Source organism: Hemitrygon akajei, chromosome 3 (assembly GCF_048418815.1).
Source record: "Hemitrygon akajei chromosome 3, sHemAka1.3, whole genome shotgun sequence".
In the NCBI taxonomy this organism is placed as follows: domain Eukaryota; kingdom Metazoa; phylum Chordata; class Chondrichthyes; order Myliobatiformes; family Dasyatidae; genus Hemitrygon; species Hemitrygon akajei.
The window spans coordinates 204,994,448-205,019,416 of NC_133126.1; the positions used below are offsets into that span (position 1 = coordinate 204,994,448).

Sequence of the window (24,969 nt, forward strand, 5' to 3'; positions counted from 1 at the left end):
TCCCTTTGCACCTCATAGGAACAGCATTCAAACAGCGTATGCGGTACCCTTCCTTGAAACCAGCACCCTCTACAAATACCCGTATCGTGCACTTTAATTCTGAACTATCCTTCTGCAATATAACTTCCTTCCTTTTCTACCCATCTACCAGACGAGTTCCCATCATCCTCTGAATTTTATATAAATGCCAAACTTCCTTTTCCTTATCCCAGCGTTGTTGTCACGGTGATGGAATGGACTTTTTCATTATGTCTTTCATCTCCCGTTATGAAATGGCACCACTACATTTATATCCTTCCTTGTACAGAATGTCTGCCATCTCGCTTCCTTCAACCCCGACGTGCGCAGGGACCATGAGAAATGTTTCCACAGGCACAGACCCTGCAGCCTCATCAGATGTCGTCCAGTCTCACTAACAATGTCTGGCCTACAATTTGACATCCCTATTTTAATAGATGTCAAAACCGAGAAAGAATTGGAGCACACAAGTACATCTTCAAACCATTGCCGGGATATAATGGTCGCCTCCGTCTCAGATGTGAATACTAATACTTTGATAAACTTCTCTCAGTAGTCACCCGAAACATCGGGACAGAAAGAGAACCCCTGAACGACCTGTCACGAATCGTCTGAACCATCAGTGCAGGTAGATATGCAAGAAACCATCAGTTCTGCCTGTACCTGCTCGATCACTTGTGCCGCGCACATGCAAAACGTGGGCGGGGGGAGGAGAGGGAGGGGCAGGCTCCTCGGCTCGCTCGCCTCACTCCGCACCAGATACACGGTTGAGTTATGGCGAACGTGGGCTTCCAGCTGTTGGGCTTCGCACTGGCCTTCATCGGCTGGGTGGCGGTAATCACTAGCACGTCGCTCCCTCAATGGAGGACCTCGTCCTACGCCGGCGACAACATCGTCACGGCCCAGGCGATATACGAAGGGCTTTGGATGTCGTGCGTGGCGCAGAGCACCGGGCAGATCCAGTGCAAGGTCTACGATTCCATGTTGCAGCTTAATCGTGAGTACGGGGTGGTCTCCGGCTGTCGGCGTCTCGGGGATGGGGGGTGGGTATTCCCGGACTGGTGCCAGTCCCAGGAGAGGAGGGAAGGGAGCGTCCAGGCGTTGTGGTCCCGAGGAGAGTGGAGGGGGGGGGGTGCACTCTGAGAGAGGAGGGAAGGGAGCGTCCAGGCGTTGTGGTCCCGGGGAGAGTGGAGGGGGGTGGGGTGCACTCCGGGAGAGGAGGGAAGGGAGCGTCCAGGCGTTGTGGTCCCGGGGAGAGTGGGGGGGGTGCACTCCGGGAGAGGAGGGAAGGGAGCGTCCAGGCGTTGTGGTCCCGGGGAGAGTGGAGGGGGGTGGGGTGCACTCCGGGAGAGGAGGGAAGGGAGCGTCCAGGCGTTGTGGTCCCGGGGAGAGTGGGGGGGGGGTGCACTCTGGGAGAGGAGGGAAGGGAGCGTCCAGGCGTTGTGGTCCCGGGGAGAGTGGGGGGGGGGTGCACTCTGGGAGAGGAGGGAAGGGAGCGTCCAGGCGTTGTGGTCCCGGGGAGAGTGGGGTGGGGTGCACGCCGGGAGAGGAGGGAAGGGAGCGTCCAGGCGTTGTGGTCCCGGGGAGAGTGGGGTGGGGTGCACGCCGGGAGAGGAGGGAAGGGAGCGTCCAGGCGTTGTGGTCCCGGGGAGAGTGGGGTGGGGTGCACGCCGGGAGAGGAGGGAAGGGAGCGTCCAGGCGTTGTGGTCCCGGGGAGAGTGGGAGGGGAGCACTCCGGGAGAGGAGGGAAGGGAGCGTCCAGGCGTTGTGGTCCCGGGGAGAGTGGGGGGGGGGTGCACTCCGGGAGAGGAGGGAAGGGAGCGTCCAGGCGTTGTGGTCCCGGGGAGAGTGGAGGGGGGGGGGGTGCACTCTGGGAGAGGAGGGAAGGGAGCGTCCAGGCGTTGTGGTCCCGGGGAGAGTGGGGGGGGGGTGGGGTGCACTCCGGGAGAGGAGGGAAGGGAGCGTCCAGGCGTTGTGGTCCCGGGGAGAGTGGGGGGGGGTGCACTCCGGGAGAGGAGGGAAGGGAGCGTCCAGGCGTTGTGGTCCCGGGGAGAGTGGGGGTTGGGGTGCACTCCGGGAGAGGAGGGATGTTTCCTGGACAGGTCCCGGTCCGAGACCCCGGGGATCGGCGCCTCGGACGAGTCCAGCTGCCGAGGTGAAGGAATGGGAACGTCCCAGGCACTTGGAGGGGAAGGGATATCTCAGTCCAGGGGAGAGTTAAGAGGCTGCTCCAGGGTGTCCGTGTCCCGAATGGAAGGGTTTGGGGTGCCACGGAGATGAGGGATAGGGCGGCTCCCCAGATTTGGGTCCTGGGATTCCGGATCCCTAGTACTGGAGTCTCCAAGTGACGGCTTCCCATCGCCCCAGAACGCTCCCTGTACGCTCTACCCACACCATGCCGGGCTAAACAACCACACCCTGTGTGTCTGGGACCCGGGGTGGAGGGGAAGCCTCCAGAGGGCTGCGGTTCCCGGGGGCGACCGGCAGTCGCTGGTGGGGAGACACTCTCCGAAACCCACCGGCGAACGGGAGCCCCAGCGCCGGCTCTCCCAGCCTCATCCAACAGTTTCTGCAACTGCTGTGGATCTTAACACAAAATGTGGCTGGAGAGTTGAAGAGGACAGTGGAATCTCTGGGGGAGGGGGCGGGTTTGATGAGGATGGTGGATAATATCGGCAGCAGGGGTAGTGGGAGAGGACAGGACCCCGGTCCGCTGAGAGCTGGGCATGCAGGCTGTAACACAATTCTACCTCAATGCGCCGAATCTATCAGGCTGATCAATATATCCGCCCATTAAACAACCACACACCACCACGCCCCGTCTGCATCCACATCAGCCGTTCCTCTCCGTGCACCCTTCATACTCTCCCCCGTGTCATCACCGTCTGCTACCACAAATGCAAGGCATCTAACCGCAACTCCCTGCAAAGGCAGCCGAGAGAATCCATCAAGATGCTTACCAGGAGCGCACGGTCCTTAGTATTTAATAGCCCATGATCTCTCCCATCGTCCAACAATCTCTTTGACCTCCTACCAGCGGGAGGTACTAAACTGTTAGACTGAGAAAGAGCTTCTTCCCCCAGGCGGTGAATCTACTGAAGTCCCTGTCACCACCCAGTTCTCATTACACAGGAAGAGCCAGCAACGTCATACTGTTTACCTTTAAACTTGTCATGTAAATGCACCTTATTATTTGTAAATTTATTTGAGGTAATATTACTGGATCTGTCATGTGTGTGATAATTCACATAGCACTGTGTTTTGCAACTTGGTCCAAAGGACGTTGTTTAGTTTGGCAGTATACAGGAGTACAGTGTACAGGAGTACAATTGAATGTTGATCTGATGTTTGGCAGTGTACAGGATTACAGTGTACAGGAGTACAGTATACAGGAGTACAGTATACAGGATTACAGTGTACAGGAGTACAGTATACAGGAGTACAGTATACAGGATTACAGTGTACAGGAGTACAGTATCAGGATTACAGTGTACAGGATTACAGTGTACAGGAGTACAGTTGAATGTTGATCTGATGTTTGGCAGTGTACAGGATTACAGTGTACAGGAGTACAGTATACAGGAGTACAGTATGCAGGGTTACAGTCTACAGGAGTACAGTGTACAGGAGTACAGTATACAGGAGTACAGTATACAGGAGTACATTATACAGGATTACAGTATCAGGATTACAGTGTACAGGATTACAGTGTACAGGAGTACAGTATACAGGAGTACAGTATACAGGAGTACATTATACAGGATTACAGTATCAGGATTACAGTGTACAGGATTACAGTGTACAGGAGTACAGTATACAGGAGTACAGTATGCAGGGTTACAGTATACAGGAGTACAGTGTACAGGAGAACAGTATACAGGAGTACAGTATACAGGAGTACATTATACAGGATTACAGTATCAGGATTACAGTGTACAGGATTACAGTGTACAGGAGTACAGTGTACAGGAGTACAGTATACAGGAGTACATTATACAGGATTACAGTATCAGGATTACAGTGTACAGGATTACAGTGTACAGGAGTACAGTTGAATGTTGATCTGACGTACACGCGGCCACACACAACACTTACTTGTACATTGTGTTTTATGCGATCGATTTTACACTTACTGTGTTCTTTATCTTATTGTTTTTAATGCTGCATCAGATGCAGCATAAATAATGAATAATGATCTGATTTGTATGAACAAAATGGACAACCTTTTCACTGTAACAAACCGCTGGAGGAACTCATCTCTGGATGCATTCAAGAGAGAGTTAGATAGCGGGGTCAAGGGATATGCAGAGAGGGCAGGAACGGGGTACTGATTGTGTATGATCAGCCATGATCACAGTGAATGGCGGTGCTGCCCAGAAGGGACGAATGGCTTCCTCCTGCACCTATTGTCTATTGACAGTAACAAGTGATAGACCGTCACACACACACAGACACCTTATCTGACAGTAATGAGTGATAGACCGTCACACACACACACAGACACACTTTATCCAACAGAAATGAGTCATAGACCATCACACACACACAGACACCTTATCCAACAGTAACGAGTGATAGACCATCACAAACACAGAGGCACCTTATCTGACATTAACGAGTGATAAACCGTCACACACACAGAGACACCTTATCCAACAGTAATGAGTGATAGACCATCACACACACACGGACACCTTATCTGACAGTAATGAGTGATAGACCGTCACACACACACGGACACCTTATCTGACAGTAATGAGTGCTGGACCGTCACACACAGACACACCTTATCCAACAGTAATGAGTGATAGACCGTCACACACACACAGACACCTTATCTGACAGTAATGAGTGATAGACCATCACACACACACAGACACCTTATCCAACAGTAACGAGTGATAGACCATCACACACGCACACACACAGACACACCTTATCCAACAGTAACGAGTGATAGACCATCACAAACACAGAGGCACCTTATCCAACAGTAACGAGTGATAGACCATCACACACACAGACACACCTTATCCAACAGTAACGAGTGATAGACCATCACACACACACACAGACACACCTTATCCAACAGTAACAAGTGATAGACCATCACACACACACAGACACCTTATCCATCAGTAACGAGTGATAGACCATCACACACACACAGACACCTTATCCGACAGTAACGAGTGATAGACCATCACACACACACAGACACCTTATCCGACAGTAACGAGTGATAGACCATCACACACACAGAGGCACCTTATCTGACATTAACGAGTGATAAACCGTCACACACACAGAGACACCTTATCCAACAGTAATGAGTGATAGACCGTCACACACACACAGACACCTTATCTGACAGTAATGAGTGATAGACCGTCACACACACACAGACACCTTATCTGACAGTAATGAGTGATAGAATATCACACACAGACACCTTACCAACAGGAACGAGTGATAGACCGTCACACACACAGAGACACCTTATCCAACAGTAATGAGTGATAGACCATCACACACACAGAGACACCTTATCCAACAGTAATGAGTGATAGTCCATCACACACACAGAGACACCTTATCCAACAGTAATGAGTGATAGTCCATCACACACACAGAGACACCTTATCTGACAGTAATGAGTGATAGACCGTCACACACACACAGACACCTTATCCAACAGTAATGAGTGATAGACCGTCACACACACACACACACAGACACCTTATCCGACAGTAACGAGTGATAGACCATCACACACACACACAGACACCTTATCCAACAGTAACGAGTGATAGACCGTCACACACACAGAGACACCTTATCCGACAGTAACGAGTGATAAACCGTCACACACACAGAGACACCTTATCCAACAGTAATGAGTGATAGACCGTCACACACACACAGACACCTTATCCGACAGTAATGAGTGATAGACCGTCACACACACACACACAGACAGCTTATCCGACAGTAACGAGTGATAGACCATCACACACACAGAGACACCTTATCCAACAGTAACGAGTGATAGACCATCACACACACACACAGACACCTTATCCAACAGTAACGAGTGATAGACCGTCACACACACACAGTCACCTTATCCAACAGTAATGAGTGATAGACCATCACACACACACACAGACACCTTATCCGACAGTAACGAGTGATAGACCATCACACACACAGACACCTTATCCAACAGTAACGAGTGATAGACCGTCACACACAGAGACACCTTATCCGACAGTAACGACTGATAGACCGTCACACACACACAGACACCTTATCCAACAGTAACGAGTGATAGACCATCACACACACACGCACAGACAGCTTATCCGACAGTAACGAGTGATAGACCGTCACACACACACACAGACACCTTATCCAACAGTAACGAGTGATAGACGGTCACACACACAGACACCTTATCCAACAGTAACGAGTGATAGACCGTCACACACACAGACACCTTATCCAACAGTAACGAGTGATAGACCGTCACACACACAGACACACCTTATCCAACAGTAACGAGTGATAGACCGTCACACACACACACACAGAGACACCTTATCCAACAGTAACGACTGATAGACCGTCACACACACACAGTCACCTTATCCAACAGTAACGAGTGTTAGACCGTCACACACACACACAGAGAGACACCTTATCCAACAGTAACGAGTGATAGACCGTCACACACACAGACACCTTATCCAACAGTAACGAGTGATAGACCGTCACACACACACACACAGAGACACCTTATCCAACAGTAACGACTGATAGACCGTCACACACACACAGTCACCTTATCCAACAGTAACGAGTGTTAGACCGTCACACACACACACACAGAGACACCTTATCCAACAGTAACGAGTGATAGACTGTCACACACATACACAGACACCTTATCCAACAGTAACGAGTGTTAGACCATCACACACAGACACCTTATCCAACAGTAACGAGTGATAGACTGTCACACACACACAGACACCTTATCCGACAGTAACGAGTGATAGACCATCACACACACACACAGACACCTTATCCAACAGTAACGAGTGATAGACCATCACACACACAGACACCTTATCCAACAGTAACAAGTGATAGACCGTCACACACACAGACACCTTATCCAACAGTAATGAGTGATAGACCATCACACACACAGACACACCTTATCCAACAGTAACGAGTGATAGACCATCACACACACAGAGACACCTTATCCAACAGTAACGAGTGATAGACCATCACACACACACACAGACACCTTATCCAACAGTAACGAGTGATAGACCGTCACACACACACAGTCACCTTATCCAACAGTAATGAGTGATAGACCATCACACACACACAGACACCTTATCCGACAGTAACGAGTGATAGACCATCACACACAGACACCTTATCCGACAGTAACGAGTGATAGACCGTCACACACACAGACACCTTATCCGACAGTAACGAGTGATAGACCGTCACACACACAGACACCTTATCCAACAGTAATGAGTGATAGACCGTCACACACACAGACACCTTATCCAACAGTAACGAGTGATAGACCATCACACACACAGACAGACACCTTATCCAACAGTAATGAGTGATAGACCATCACACACACACACAGACACCTTATCCGACAGTAATGAGTGATAGACCGTCACACACACACAGACACCTTATCCGACAGTAATGAGTGATAGACCGTCACACACACACAGACACCTTATCCGACAGTAACGAGTGATAGACCGTCACACACACACAGACAGCTTATCCGACAGTAACGAGTGATAGACCGTCACACACACAGACACACCTTATCCAACAGTAACGAGTGATAGACCATCACACACACAGAGACACCTTATCCAACAGTAACGAGTGATAGACCGTCACACACACACACAGACACCTTATCCAACAGTAACGAGTGATAGACCATCACAAACACAGAGGCACCTTATCTGACATTAACGAGTGATAAACCGTCACACACACAGAGACACCTTATCCAACAGTAATGAGTGATAGACCATCACACACACACGGACACCTTATCTGACAGTAATGAGTGATAGACCGTCACACACACACGGACACCTTATCCAACAGTAATGAGTGATAGACCGTCACACACACACAGACACCTTATCTGACAGTAATGAGTGATAGACCATCACACACACACACAGACACCTTATCCAACAGTAATGAGTGATAGACCGTCACACACACACAGACACCTTATCTGACAGTAATGAGTGATAGACCATCACACACACACAGACACCTTATCCAACAGTAATGAGTGATAGACCATCACACACACACAGACACCTTATCCAACAGTAACGAGTGATAGACCATCACACACACACACAGACACCTTATCCAACAGTAACGAGTGATAGACCATCACACACACAGAGACACCTTATCCAACAGTAACGAGTGATAGACCATCACACACGCACACACACAGACACACCTTATCCAACAGTAACAAGTGATAGACCATCACACACACACAGACACCTTATCCATCAGTAACGAGTGATAGACCATCACACACACACAGACAGCTTATCCGACAGTAACGAGTGATAGACCGTCACACACACAGACACACCTTATCCAACAGTAACGAGTGATAGACCATCACACACACAGAGACACCTTATCCAACAGTAACGAGTGATAGACCGTCACACACACACACAGACACCTTATCCAACAGTAACGAGTGATAGACCATCACAAACACAGAGGCACCTTATCTGACATTAACGAGTGATAAACCGTCACACACACAGAGACACCTTATCCAACAGTAATGAGTGATAGACCATCACACACACACGGACACCTTATCTGACAGTAATGAGTGATAGACCGTCACACACACACGGACACCTTATCTGACAGTAATGAGTGATAGACCGTCACACACAGACACACCTTATCCAACAGTAATGAGTGATAGACCATCACACACACACACAGACACCTTATCTGACAGTAATGAGTGATAGACCATCACACACACACAGACACCTTATCCAACAGTAATGAGTGATAGACCATCACACACACACAGACACCTTATCCAACAGTAACGAGTGATAGACCATCACACACGCACACACACAGACACACCTTATCCAACAGTAACAAGTGATAGACCATCACACACACACAGACACCTTATCCATCAGTAACGAGTGATAGACCATCACACACACACAGACACCTTATCCGACAGTAACGAGTGATAGACCATCACACACACACAGACACCTTATCCGACAGTAACGAGTGATAGACCATCACACACACAGAGGCACCTTATCTGACATTAACGAGTGATAAACCGTCACACACACAGAGACACCTTATCCAACAGTAATGAGTGATAGACCGTCACACACACACAGACACCTTATCTGACAGTAATGAGTGATAGACCGTCACACACACACAGACACCTTATCTGACAGTAATGAGTGATAGAATATCACACACAGACACCTTACCAACAGGAACGAGTGATAGACCATCACACACACAGAGACACCTTAGCCAACAGTAATGAGTGATAGTCCATCACACACACAGAGACACCTTATCCAACAGTAATGAGTGATAGTCCATCACACACACAGAGACACCTTATCTGACAGTAATGAGTGATAGACCGTCACACACACACAGACACCTTATCCAACAGTAATGAGTGATAGACCGTCACACACACACACACAGACACCTTATCCAACAGTAACGAGTGATAGACCATCACACACACACACAGACACCTTATCCAACAGTAACGAGTAATAGACCATCACACACACACACAGACACCTTATCCAACAGTAACGAGTAATAGACCATCACACACACAGACACCTTATCCAACAGTAACGAGTGATAAACCATCACACACACACACAGACACCTTATCCGACAGTAACGAGTGATAGACCGTCACACACACAGACACCTTATCCAACAGTAATGAGTGATAGACCGTCACACACACAGACACCTTATCCAACAGTAACAAGTGATAGACCGTCACACACACACACACAGACACCTTATCCAACAGTAACGAGTGATAAACCGTCACACACACAGAGACACCTTATCCAACAGTAATGAGTGATAGACCGTCACACACACACAGACACCTTATCCGACAGTAATGAGTGATAGACCGTCACACACACACAGACACCTTATCCGACAGTAACGAGTGATAGACCATCACACACACAGACACACCTTATCCAACAGTAACGAGTGATAGACCATCACACACACAGACACACCTTATCCAACAGTAACGAGTGATAGACCATCACACACACAGAGACACCTTATCCAACAGTAACGAGTGATAGACCGTCACACACACACAGTCACCTTATCCAACAGTAATGAGTGATAGACCATCACACACACACACAGACACCTTATCCGACAGTAACGAGTGATAGACCGTCACACACAGAGACACCTTATCCAACAGTAACGAGTGATAGACCATCACACACACAGAGACACCTTATCCAACAGTAACGAGTGATAGACTGTCACACACATACACAGACACCTTATCCAACAGTAACGAGTGATAGACCGTCACACACACAGACACCTTATCCAACAGTAATGAGTGATAGACCATCACACACACAGACACCTTATCCAACAGTAACGAGTGATAGACCATCACACACACAGAGACACCTTATCCAACAGTAACGAGTGATAGACCATCACACACACACACAGACACCTTATCCAACAGTAACGAGTGATAGACCATCACACACACACAGACACCTTATCCGACAGTAACGAGTGATAGACCGTCACACACAGAGACACCTTATCTGACAGTAATGAGTGATAGACCGTCACACACACACAGACACCTTATCCGACAGTAACGACTGATAGACCGTCACACACACACAGACACCTTATCCGACAGTAATGAGTGATAGACCATCACACACAGAGACACCTTATCCAACAGTAACGAGTGATAGACCATCACACACACAGACACCTTATCCAACAGTAATGAGTGATAGTCCATCACACACACAGAGACACCTTATCCGACAGTAACAAGTGATAGACCGTCACACACGCACACAGACAGCTTATCCAACAGTAACGAGTGATAGACCGTCACACACAGAGACACCTTATCCAACAGTAATGAGTGATAGACCATCACACACACACAGACACCTTATCCGACAGTAACGAGTGATAGACCGTCACACACACACACAGACAGCTTATCCAACAGTAACGAGTGATAGACCGTCACACACAGAGACACCTTATCTGACAGTAACGAGTGATAGACCGTCACACACGCACACAGACACCTTATCCAACAGTAACGAGTGATAGACCATCACACACACACACAGACACCTTATCCAACAGTAATGAGTGATAGACCATCACACACACACACAGACACCTTATCCGACAGTAACGAGTGATAGACCATCACACACACAGACACCTTATCCAACAGTAACGAGTGATAGACCGTCACACACAGAGACACCTTATCCGACAGTAACGACTGATAGACCGTCACACACACACAGACACCTTATCCAACAGTAACGAGTGATAGACCATCACACACACACGCACAGACAGCTTATCCGACAGTAACGAGTGATAGACCGTCACACACACACACAGACACCTTATCCAACAGTAACGAGTGATAGACCGTCACACACACAGACACCTTATCCAACAGTAACGAGTGATAGACCGTCACACACACAGACACCTTATCCAACAGTAACGAGTGATAGACCGTCACACACACAGACACACCTTATCCAACAGTAACGAGTGATAGACCGTCACACACACACACACAGAGACACCTTATCCAACAGTAACGACTGATAGACCGTCACACACACACAGTCACCTTATCCAACAGTAACGAGTGTTAGACCGTCACACACACACACAGAGAGACACCTTATCCAACAGTAACGAGTGATAGACCGTCACACACACAGACACCTTATCCAACAGTAACGAGTGATAGACCGTCACACACACACACACAGAGACACCTTATCCAACAGTAACGACTGATAGACCGTCACACACACACAGTCACCTTATCCAACAGTAACGAGTGTTAGACCGTCACACACACACACACAGAGACACCTTATCCAACAGTAACGAGTGATAGACTGTCACACACATACACAGACACCTTATCCAACAGTAACGAGTGTTAGACCATCACACACAGACACCTTATCCAACAGTAACGAGTGATAGACCGTCACACACACACAGACACCTTATCCGACAGTAACGAGTGATAGACCATCACACACACACACAGACACCTTATCCAACAGTAACGAGTGATAGACCATCACACACACAGACACCTTATCCAACAGTAACAAGTGATAGACCGTCACACACACAGACACCTTATCCAACAGTAATGAGTGATAGACCATCACACACACAGACACACCTTATCCAACAGTAACGAGTGATAGACCATCACACACACAGAGACACCTTATCCAACAGTAACGAGTGATAGACCATCACACACACACACAGACACCTTATCCAACAGTAACGAGTGATAGACCGTCACACACACACAGTCACCTTATCCAACAGTAATGAGTGATAGACCATCACACACACACAGACACCTTATCCGACAGTAACGAGTGATAGACCATCACACACAGACACCTTATCCGACAGTAACGAGTGATAGACCGTCACACACACAGACACCTTATCCGACAGTAACGAGTGATAGACCGTCACACACACAGACACCTTATCCAACAGTAATGAGTGATAGACCGTCACACACACAGACACCTTATCCAACAGTAACGAGTGATAGACCATCACACACACAGACAGACACCTTATCCAACAGTAATGAGTGATAGACCATCACACACACACACAGACACCTTATCCGACAGTAATGAGTGATAGACCGTCACACACACACAGACACCTTATCCGACAGTAATGAGTGATAGACCGTCACACACACACAGACACCTTATCCGACAGTAACGAGTGATAGACCGTCACACACACACAGACAGCTTATCCGACAGTAACGAGTGATAGACCGTCACACACACAGACACACCTTATCCAACAGTAACGAGTGATAGACCATCACACACACAGAGACACCTTATCCAACAGTAACGAGTGATAGACCGTCACACACACACACAGACACCTTATCCAACAGTAACGAGTGATAGACCATCACAAACACAGAGGCACCTTATCTGACATTAACGAGTGATAAACCGTCACACACACAGAGACACCTTATCCAACAGTAATGAGTGATAGACCATCACACACACACGGACACCTTATCTGACAGTAATGAGTGATAGACCGTCACACACACACGGACACCTTATCTGACAGTAATGAGTGATAGACCGTCACACACAGACACACCTTATCCAACAGTAATGAGTGATAGACCGTCACACACACACAGACACCTTATCCAACAGTAATGAGTGATAGACCGTCACACACACACAGACACCTTATCTGACAGTAACGAGTGATAGACCATCACACACACAGAGACACCTTATCCAACAGTAATGAGTGATAGACCGTCACACACACACAGACACCTTATCTGACAGTAATGAGTGATAGACCATCACACACACACAGACACCTTATCCAACAGTAACGAGTGATAGACCGTCACACACACACAGACACCTTATCTGACAGTAATGAGTGATAGACCGTCACACACACACAGACACCTTATCTGACAGTAATGAGTGATAGACCGTCACACACACACAGACACCTTATCCAACAGTAATGAGTGATAGACCGTCACACACACACAGACACCTTATCTGACAGTAATGAGTGATAGACCATCACACACACACAGACACCTTATCCAACAGTAATGAGTGATAGACCATCACACACACACAGACACCTTATCCAACAGTAACGAGTGATAGACCATCACACACGCACACACACAGACACACCTTATCCAACAGTAACAAGTGATAGACCATCACACACACACAGACACCTTATCCATCAGTAACGAGTGATAGACCATCACACACACACAGACAGCTTATCCGACAGTAACGAGTGATAGACCGTCACACACACAGACACACCTTATCCAACAGTAACGAGTGATAGACCATCACACACACAGAGACACCTTATCCAACAGTAACGAGTGATAGACCGTCACACACACACACAGACACCTTATCCAACAGTAACGAGTGATAGACCATCACAAACACAGAGGCACCTTATCTGACATTAACGAGTGATAAACCGTCACACACACAGAGACACCTTATCCAACAGTAATGAGTGATAGACCATCACACACACACGGACACCTTATCTGACAGTAATGAGTGATAGACCGTCACACACACACGGACACCTTATCTGACAGTAATGAGTGATAGACCGTCACACACAGACACACCTTATCCAACAGTAATGAGTGATAGACCGTCACACACACACAGACACCTTATCTGACAGTAATGAGTGATAGACCATCACACACACACACAGACACCTTATCCAACAGTAATGAGTGATAGACCGTCACACACACACAGACACCTTATCTGACAGTAATGAGTGATAGACCATCACACACACACAGACACCTTATCCAACAGTAATGAGTGATAGACCATCACACACACACAGACACCTTATCCAACAGTAACGAGTGATAGACCATCACACACGCACACACACAGACACACCTTATCCAACAGTAACAAGTGATAGACCATCACACACACACAGACACCTTATCCATCAGTAACGAGTGATAGACCATCACACACACACAGACACCTTATCCGACAGTAACGAGTGATAGACCATCACACACACACAGACACCTTATCCGACAGTAACGAGTGATAGACCATCACACACACAGAGGCACCTTATCTGACATTAACGAGTGATAAACCGTCACACACACAGAGACACCTTATCCAACAGTAATGAGTGATAGACCGTCACACACACACAGACACCTTATCTGACAGTAATGAGTGATAGACCGTCACACACACACAGACACCTTATCTGACAGTAATGAGTGATAGAATATCACACACAGACACCTTACCAACAGGAACGAGTGATAGACCATCACACACACAGAGACACCTTAGCCAACAGTAATGAGTGATAGTCCATCACACACACAGAGACACCTTATCCAACAGTAATGAGTGATAGTCCATCACACACACAGAGACACCTTATCTGACAGTAATGAGTGATAGACCGTCACACACACACAGACACCTTATCCAACAGTAATGAGTGATAGACCGTCACACACACACACACAGACACCTTATCCAACAGTAACGAGTGATAGACCATCACACACACACACAGACACCTTATCCAACAGTAACGAGTAATAGACCATCACACACACACACAGACACCTTATCCAACAGTAACGAGTAATAGACCATCACACACACAGACACCTTATCCAACAGTAACGAGTGATAAACCATCACACACACACACAGACACCTTATCCGACAGTAACGAGTGATAGACCGTCACACACACAGACACCTTATCCAACAGTAATGAGTGATAGACCGTCACACACACAGACACCTTATCCAACAGTAACAAGTGATAGACCGTCACACACACACACACAGACACCTTATCCAACAGTAACGAGTGATAAACCGTCACACACACAGAGACACCTTATCCAACAGTAATGAGTGATAGACCGTCACACACACACAGACACCTTATCCGACAGTAATGAGTGATAGACCGTCACACACACACAGACACCTTATCCGACAGTAACGAGTGATAGACCATCACACACACAGACACACCTTATCCAACAGTAACGAGTGATAGACCATCACACACACAGACACACCTTATCCAACAGTAACGAGTGATAGACCATCACACACACAGAGACACCTTATCCAACAGTAACGAGTGATAGACCGTCACACACACACAGTCACCTTATCCAACAGTAATGAGTGATAGACCATCACACACACACACAGACACCTTATCCGACAGTAACGAGTGATAGACCGTCACACACAGAGACACCTTATCCAACAGTAACGAGTGATAGACCATCACACACACAGAGACACCTTATCCAACAGTAACGAGTGATAGACTGTCACACACATACACAGACACCTTATCCAACAGTAACGAGTGATAGACCGTCACACACACAGACACCTTATCCAACAGTAATGAGTGATAGACCATCACACACACACAGACACCTTATCCAACAGTAACGAGTGATAGACCATCACACACACAGAGACACCTTATCCAACAGTAACGAGTGATAGACCATCACACACACACACAGACACCTTATCCAACAGTAACGAGTGATAGACCATCACACACACACAGACACCTTATCCGACAGTAACGAGTGATAGACCGTCACACACAGAGACACCTTATCTGACAGTAATGAGTGATAGACCGTCACACACACACAGACACCTTATCCGACAGTAACGACTGATAGACCGTCACACACACACAGACACCTTATCCGACAGTAATGAGTGATAGACCATCACACACAGAGACACCTTATCCAACAGTAACGAGTGATAGACCATCACACACACAGACACCTTATCCAACAGTAATGAGTGATAGTCCATCACACACACAGAGACACCTTATCCGACAGTAACAAGTGATAGACCGTCACACACGCACACAGACAGCTTATCCAACAGTAACGAGTGATAGACCGTCACACACAGAGACACCTTATCCAACAGTAATGAGTGATAGACCATCACACACACACAGACACCTTATCCGACAGTAACGAGTGATAGACCGTCACACACACACACAGACAGCGTATCCAACAGTAACGAGTGATAGACCGTCACACACAGAGACACCTTATCTGACAGTAACGAGTGATAGACCGTCACACACGCACACAGACACCTTATCCAACAGTAACGAGTGATAGACCATCACACACACACACAGACACCTTATCCAACAGTAATGAGTGATAGACCGTCACACACACACAGACACCTTATCCGACAGTAACGAGTGATAGACCGTCACACACACACAGACAGCTTATCCGACAGTAACGAGTGATAGACCGTCACACACACAGACACACCTTATCCAACAGTAACGAGTGATAGACCATCACACACACAGAGACACCTTATCCAACAGTAACGAGTGATAGACCGTCACACACACACACAGACACCTTATCCAACAGTAACGAGTGATAGACCATCACAAACACAGAGGCACCTTATCTGACATTAACGAGTGATAAACCGTCACACACACAGAGACACCTTATCCAACAGTAATGAGTGATAGACCATCACACACACACGGACACCTTATCTGACAGTAATGAGTGATAGACCGTCACACACACACGGACACCTTATCTGACAGTAATGAGTGATAGACCGTCACACACAGACACACCTTATCCAACAGTAATGAGTGATAGACCGTCACACACACACAGACACCTTATCTGACAGTAATGAGTGATAGACCATCACACACACACACAGACACCTTATCCAACAGTAATGAGTGATAGACCGTCACACACACACAGACACCTTATCTGACAGTAACGAGTGATAGACCATCACACACGCACACACACAGACACACCTTATCCAACAGTAACGAGTGATAGACCATCACAAACACAGAGGCACCTTATCCAACAGTAACGAGTGATAGACCATCACACACACACAGACACCTTATCCATCAGTAACGAGTGATAGACCATCACACACACACAGACACCTTATCCGACAGTAACGAGTGATACACCATCACACACACACAGACACCTTATCCGACAGTAACGAGTGATAGACCATCACACACACAGAGGCACCTTATCTGACATTAACGAGTGATAAACCGTCACACACACAGAGACACCTTATCCAACAGTAATGAGTGATAGACCGTCACACACACACAGACACCTTATCTGACAGTAATGAGTGATAGACCGTCACACACACACAGACACCTTATCTGACAGTAATGAGTGATAGAATATCACACACAGACACCTTACCAACAGGAACGAGTGATAGACCATCACACACACAGAGACACCTTATCCAACAGTAATGAGTGATAGTCCATCACACACACAGAGACACCTTATCCAACAGTAATGAGTGATTGTCCATCACACACACAGAGACACCTTATCTGACAGTAATGAGTTATAGACCGTCACACACACACAGACACCTTATCCAACAGTAATGAGTGATAGACCGTCACACACACACACACAGACACCTTATCCAACAGTAACGAGTGATAGACCATCACACACACACACAGACACCTTATCCAACAGTAACGAGTAATAGACCATCACACACACACACAGACACCTTATCCAACAGTAACGAGTAATAGACCATCACACACACAGACACCTTATCCAACAGTAACGAGTGATAAACCATCACACACACACACAGACACCTTATCCGACAGTAACGAGTGATAGACCGTCACACACACAGACACCTTATCCAACAGTAATGAGTGATAGACCGTCACACACACAGACACCTTATCCAACAGTAACAAGTGATAGACCGTCACACACACACACACAGACACCTTATCCAACAGTAACGAGTGATAAACCGTCACACACACAGAGACACCTTATCCAACAGTAATGAGTGATAGACCGTCACACACACACAGACACCTTATCCGACAGTAATGAGTGATAGACCGTCACACACACACAGACACCTTATCCGACAGTAACGAGTGATAGACCATCACACACACAGACACACCTTATCCAACAGTAACGAGTGATAGACCATCACACACACAGACACACCTTATCCAACAGTAACGAGTGATAGACCATCACACACACAGAGACACCTTATCCAACAGTAACGAGTGATAGACCGTCACACACACACAGTCACCTTATCCAACAGTAATGAGTGATAGACCATCACACACACACACAGACACCTTATCCGACAGTAACGAGTGATAGACCGTCACACACAGAGACACCTTATCCAACAGTAACGAGTGATAGACCATCACACACACAGAGACACCTTATCCAACAGTAACGAGTGATAGACCGTCACACACAGAGACACCTTATCCGACAGTAACGAGTGATAGACCGTCACACACATACACAGACACCTTATCCAACAGTAACGAGTGATAGACCGTCACACACACAGACACCTTATCCAACAGTAATGAGTGATAGACCATCACACACACACAGACACCTTATCCAACAGTAACGAGTGATAGACCATCACACACACAGAGACACCTTATCCAACAGTAACGAGTGATAGACCATCACACACACACACAGACACCTTATCCAACAGTAACGAGTGATAGACCATCACACACACACAGACACCTTATCCGACAGTAACGAGTGATAGACCGTCACACACAGAGACACCTTATCTGACAGTAATGAGTGATAGACCGTCACACACACACAGACACCTTATCCGACAGTAACGACTGATAGACCGTCACACACACACAGACACCTTATCCGACAGTAATGAGTGATAGACCATCACACACAGAGACACCTTATCCAACAGTAACGAGTGATAGACCATCACACACACAGAGACACCTTATCCGACAGTAACAAGTGATAGACCGTCACACACGCACACAGACAGCTTATCCAACAGTAACGAGTGATAGACCGTCACACACAGAGACACCTTATCCAACAGTAATGAGTGATAGACCATCACACACACACAGACACCTTATCCGACAGTAACGAGTGATAGACCGTCACACACACACACAGACAGCTTATCCAACAGTAACGAGTGATAGACCGTCACACACAGAGACACCTTATCTGACAGTAACGAGTGATAGACCGTCGCACACGCACACAGACACCTTATCCAACAGTAACGAGTGATAGACCATCACACACACACACAGACACCTTATCCAACAGTAACGAGTGATAGACCATCACACACACACAGACACCTTATCTGACAGTAACGAGTGATAGACCGTCACACACACACACAGACAGCTTATCCAACAGTAACGAGTGATAGACCATCACACACACACACAGACACCTTATCCAACAGTAACGAGTGATAGACCGTCACACACACAGAGACACCTTATCCGACAGTAACGAGTGATAGACCGTCACACACACACAGACACACCTTATCCGACAGTAACAAGTGATAGACCGTCACACACACAGACACCTTATCCAACAGTAACGAGTGATAGACCGTCACACACACAGAGACACCTTATCCGACAGTAACGAGTGATAGACCGTCACACACACACAGACACACCTTATCTGACAGTAACGAGTGATAGACCGTCACACACAGAGACACCTTATCCAACAGTAACGACTAATAGACCATCACACACAGAGACACCTTATCCAACAGTAACGAGTGATAGACCATCACACACACAGAGACACCTTATCCAACAGTAACGAGTGATAGACCATCACACACACACACAGACACCTTATCCAACAGTAACGAGTGATAGACCGTCACACACACACAGACACCTTATCCAACAGTAACGAGTGATAGACCGTCACACACACACAGACACCTTATCCGACAGTAACGAGTGATAGACCGTCACACACAGAGACACACCTTATCCAACAGTAACGAGTGATAGACCGTCACACACACACAGACACCTTATCCGACAGTAATGAGTGATAGACCGTCACACACACACACAGACACCTTATCCAACAGTAACGAGTGATAGACCGTCACACACACAGACACCTTATCCAACAGTAACGAGTGATAGACCGTCACACACACACAGACACCTTATCCGACAGTAACGAGTGATAGACCGTCACACACAGAGACACACCTTATCCAACAGTAACGAGTGATAGACCGTCACACACACACAGACACCTTATCCGACAGTAATGAGTGATAGACCGTCACACACACACACAGACACCTTATCCAACAGTAACGAGTGATAGACCGTCACACACATACACAGACACCTTATCCAACAGTAACGAGTGTTAGACCATCACACACAGACACCTTATCCAACAGTAACGAGTGATAGACCGTCACACACATACACAGACACCTTATCCAACAGTAACGAGTGATAGACCATCACACACACAGACACCTTATCCGACAGTAACGAGTGATAGACCATCACACACACACACAGACACCTTATCGAACAGTAACGAGTGATAGACCGTCACACACACAGAGACACCTTATCCAACAGTAACGAGTGATAGACCATCACACACACACACAGACACCTTATCGAACAGTAACGAGTGATAGACCATCACACACACAGACACCTTATCCAACAGTAACAAGTGATAGACCGTCACACACACAGAGACACCTTATCCAACAGTAACGAGTGATAGACCGTCACACACACACACAGACACCTTATCCAACAGTAACGAGTGTTAGACCATCACACACAGACACCTTATCCAACAGTAACGAGTGATAGACCGTCACACACATACACAGACACCTTATCCAACAGTAACGAGTGATAGACCATCACACACACAGACACCTTATCCGACAGTAACGAGTGATAGACCATCACACACACAGACACCTTATCCGACAGTAACGAGTGATAGACCATCACACACACAGACACCTTATCCAACAGTAACGAGTGATAGACCGTCACACACACACACAGACACCTTATCGAACAGTAACGAGTGATAGACCATCACACACACAGACACCTTATCCAACAGTAACAAGTGATAGACCATCACACACACACACAGACACCTTATCCAACAGTAATGAGTGATAGACCATCACACACACAGACACACCTTATCCAACAGTAACGAGTGATAGACCGTCACACACACAGAGACACCTTATCCAACAGTAACGAGTGATAGACCGTCACACACACACACACAGAGACACCTTATCCGACAGTAACGAGTGATAGACCGTCACACACACACAGACACCTTATCCGACAGTAACGAGTGATAGACCGTCACACACACACACAGACACCTTATCCAACAGTAACGAGTGATAGACCGTCACACACACAGAGACACCTTATCCAACAGTAACGAGTGATAGACCGTCACACACATACACAGACACCTTATCCAACAGTAACGAGTGATAGACCGTCACACACACAGAGACACCTTATCCAACAGTAACGAGTGATAGACCGTCACACACATACACAGACACCTTATCCAACAGTAATGAGTGTTAGACCATCACACACAGACACCTTATCCAACAGTAACGAGTGATAGACCGTCACACACACACACAGACACCTTATCCGACAGTAACGAGTGATAGACCATCACACACACACACAGACACCTTATCCAACAGTAACGAGTGATAGACCGTCACACACACAGACACACCTTATCCAACAGTAACGAGTGATAGACCGTCACACACATACACAGACACCTTATCCAACAGTAACGAGTGATAGACCGTCACACACACACACACACACAGACACCTTATCCAACAGTAACGAGTGATAGACCGTCACACACACACAGACACCTTATCCAACAGTAACGAGTGATAGACCATCACACACACAGACACCTTATCCAACAGTAACAAGTGATAGACCGTCACACACACAGACACCTTATCCAACAGTAACAAGTGATAGACCATCACACACACAGACACCTTATCCAACAGTAATGAGTGATAGACCGTCACACACAGAGACACCTTATCCGACAGTAACAAGTGATAGACCGTCACACACACAGACACCTTATCCAACAGTAACAAGTGATAGACCGTCACACACACAGACACCTTATCCAACAGTAACAAGTGATAGACCGTCACACACACAGACACCTTATCCAACAGTAATGAGTGATAGACCGTCACACACACAGACACCTTCTCCGATAACAACGAAAGGTAGGTAGTCGGCACTGAATGCTCGCTTAGCCTCTGCATTTGCCTTGACATTGTAATCAGCGATTAACAGATTCTTTAATTGGCAAAATGGAGTCGAGCGTGAGCTCGTGCCCCTTCCCTGAGCGACATCTCGAGGCTGCTCTTCTCATGGAATGTTTTTGGAGAAAGCAGAACACGAGATCACTCAATCGATCTCCAATCTGTAAATCACATGCTCTAACAACCCCAGAAACAGATTTAAAATAAAAAGATGTACAAGAAGTGTATTAAACAGTTTCTGTCAGGGTCCGGTCCAGTCTGGAATCTGCGTTCCTGGTCTTGATCCAGTCCGAGGGCTCCGGACTCCGGGTCCTGCAGTTGTCCTTCCCGTCACCCGTGATCTCGTTGTGACCCTCCTGGTTCAAGGAGGCACACCTGTAACTCATTGAGCTGCAGGTGTTTATAAGGGGCCTTGGGACTGGGACCAGGTGGGTGGTCGTTTTGTTTTGTTCCCCATCGGCTCCGAACTCGTCTCTGCATTCTGTTATCCTGCCTGGGCTCAGATCTACTCCTCATCATGTTTCTCTGCCCCGTACCAGTACTGCCAGGTTGGTCCTCTCCCCCCACCTTTCTTCCCATGCGCTGGTCCCGCTTCTCCGCTCATTTGTTATGTTCGCGTGGTCGCGCTGGTTGCCGGCCGTTCCCAATTATCCCGCTATCATGGCTGTCGTGTTGGTCACCCGGGACCTATGCCCGTTCCTACCCCTTGCCTCCGTCGGGCAGGTCCGGCCGACCTGCTGCTGCCCGGCAGTGGTTCTGCCCTGTCCTCCTCTTCTGCCCGAACCCTGGGATTGTGCCCTGCACCCGCCTAGGGGTCCGCGTCGTGCCCAGGCCTCCGGTGTTTCCGCCTGGGAGGCGACCCTACCCGGGACATATGCGGCCCGCCCAGGGAGGGCTCTCTGCCAGCCTGCCTGAACCCCGGGGACCCGTCCTCTTTACATCCACTCTTTCTTAGCCTTTCAATTTCCAATAAGTTTCAATGAGAACCCCCCCCACCCCCATTCTTCTAAACTCCATTGAGTACAGGCCCAGAGTTATTGAACACTCCTCATTCCCAGGATCATTCTCATGAGCCTCCTCTGGACCCTCTCCAACGGCACCACATCTTTTCTTAGATAAGGTTCCCAGAAAAACTCTCAATAATCTGTGTGGTCCTACCAATGGCCTATAAAGAGTTTGCGGTACATCCTTGCTCTTGTACTTCTATCAGCCTATACGATAAGGGTTTTATTAGTGAACTTGTGGAAGTCACAGCGTGGAGCTGTGTCCTGAGGTAACTAGTTCCCATGCACCACAGACATGTATCATAGTCTCATGGTCATTGCTGCTGGCAGTTAATGTAATTTGCATTGGACAATTAAATTCCAGGAAAGTGAGCTGTGCTCTCATCACTTGCTCAATATTCCCCATGGGACAGAATTACATTCAGCTTCAGTAACACTACATATCTTGTGAAATTTGTGTTTTGCAACAGCAGTACAATGAAATACTTAATTTTGAAAATCTTAATTGCAGTAAAATATATACTCACTCACAATATCTGATGATAGAGGGGAAGAAGCTGTTCCTGAATCATTGAGCATGTGTCTTCAGGCTCCTGTATCTCCTCCTC

At 47.3% G+C, this 24,969-nt stretch overlaps 1 protein-coding gene across 1 annotated transcript in view; it reads left to right on the forward strand.

The window, feature by feature from the left end:
* Positions 1 to 736: 736 nt before the first annotated feature.
* LOC140725799 (claudin-1-like) overlaps positions 737 to 24,969 on the forward strand; it is a 61,794-nt gene continuing 37,561 nt past the window's right edge. Inside the window, exon 1 of the mRNA XM_073041730.1 lies at positions 737 to 1,015. Within this exon, the coding sequence (XP_072897831.1) occupies positions 793 to 1,015 (223 nt within the window). The 5' untranslated portion in view covers positions 737 to 792. The remainder of the gene's footprint in view (positions 1,016 to 24,969) is intronic.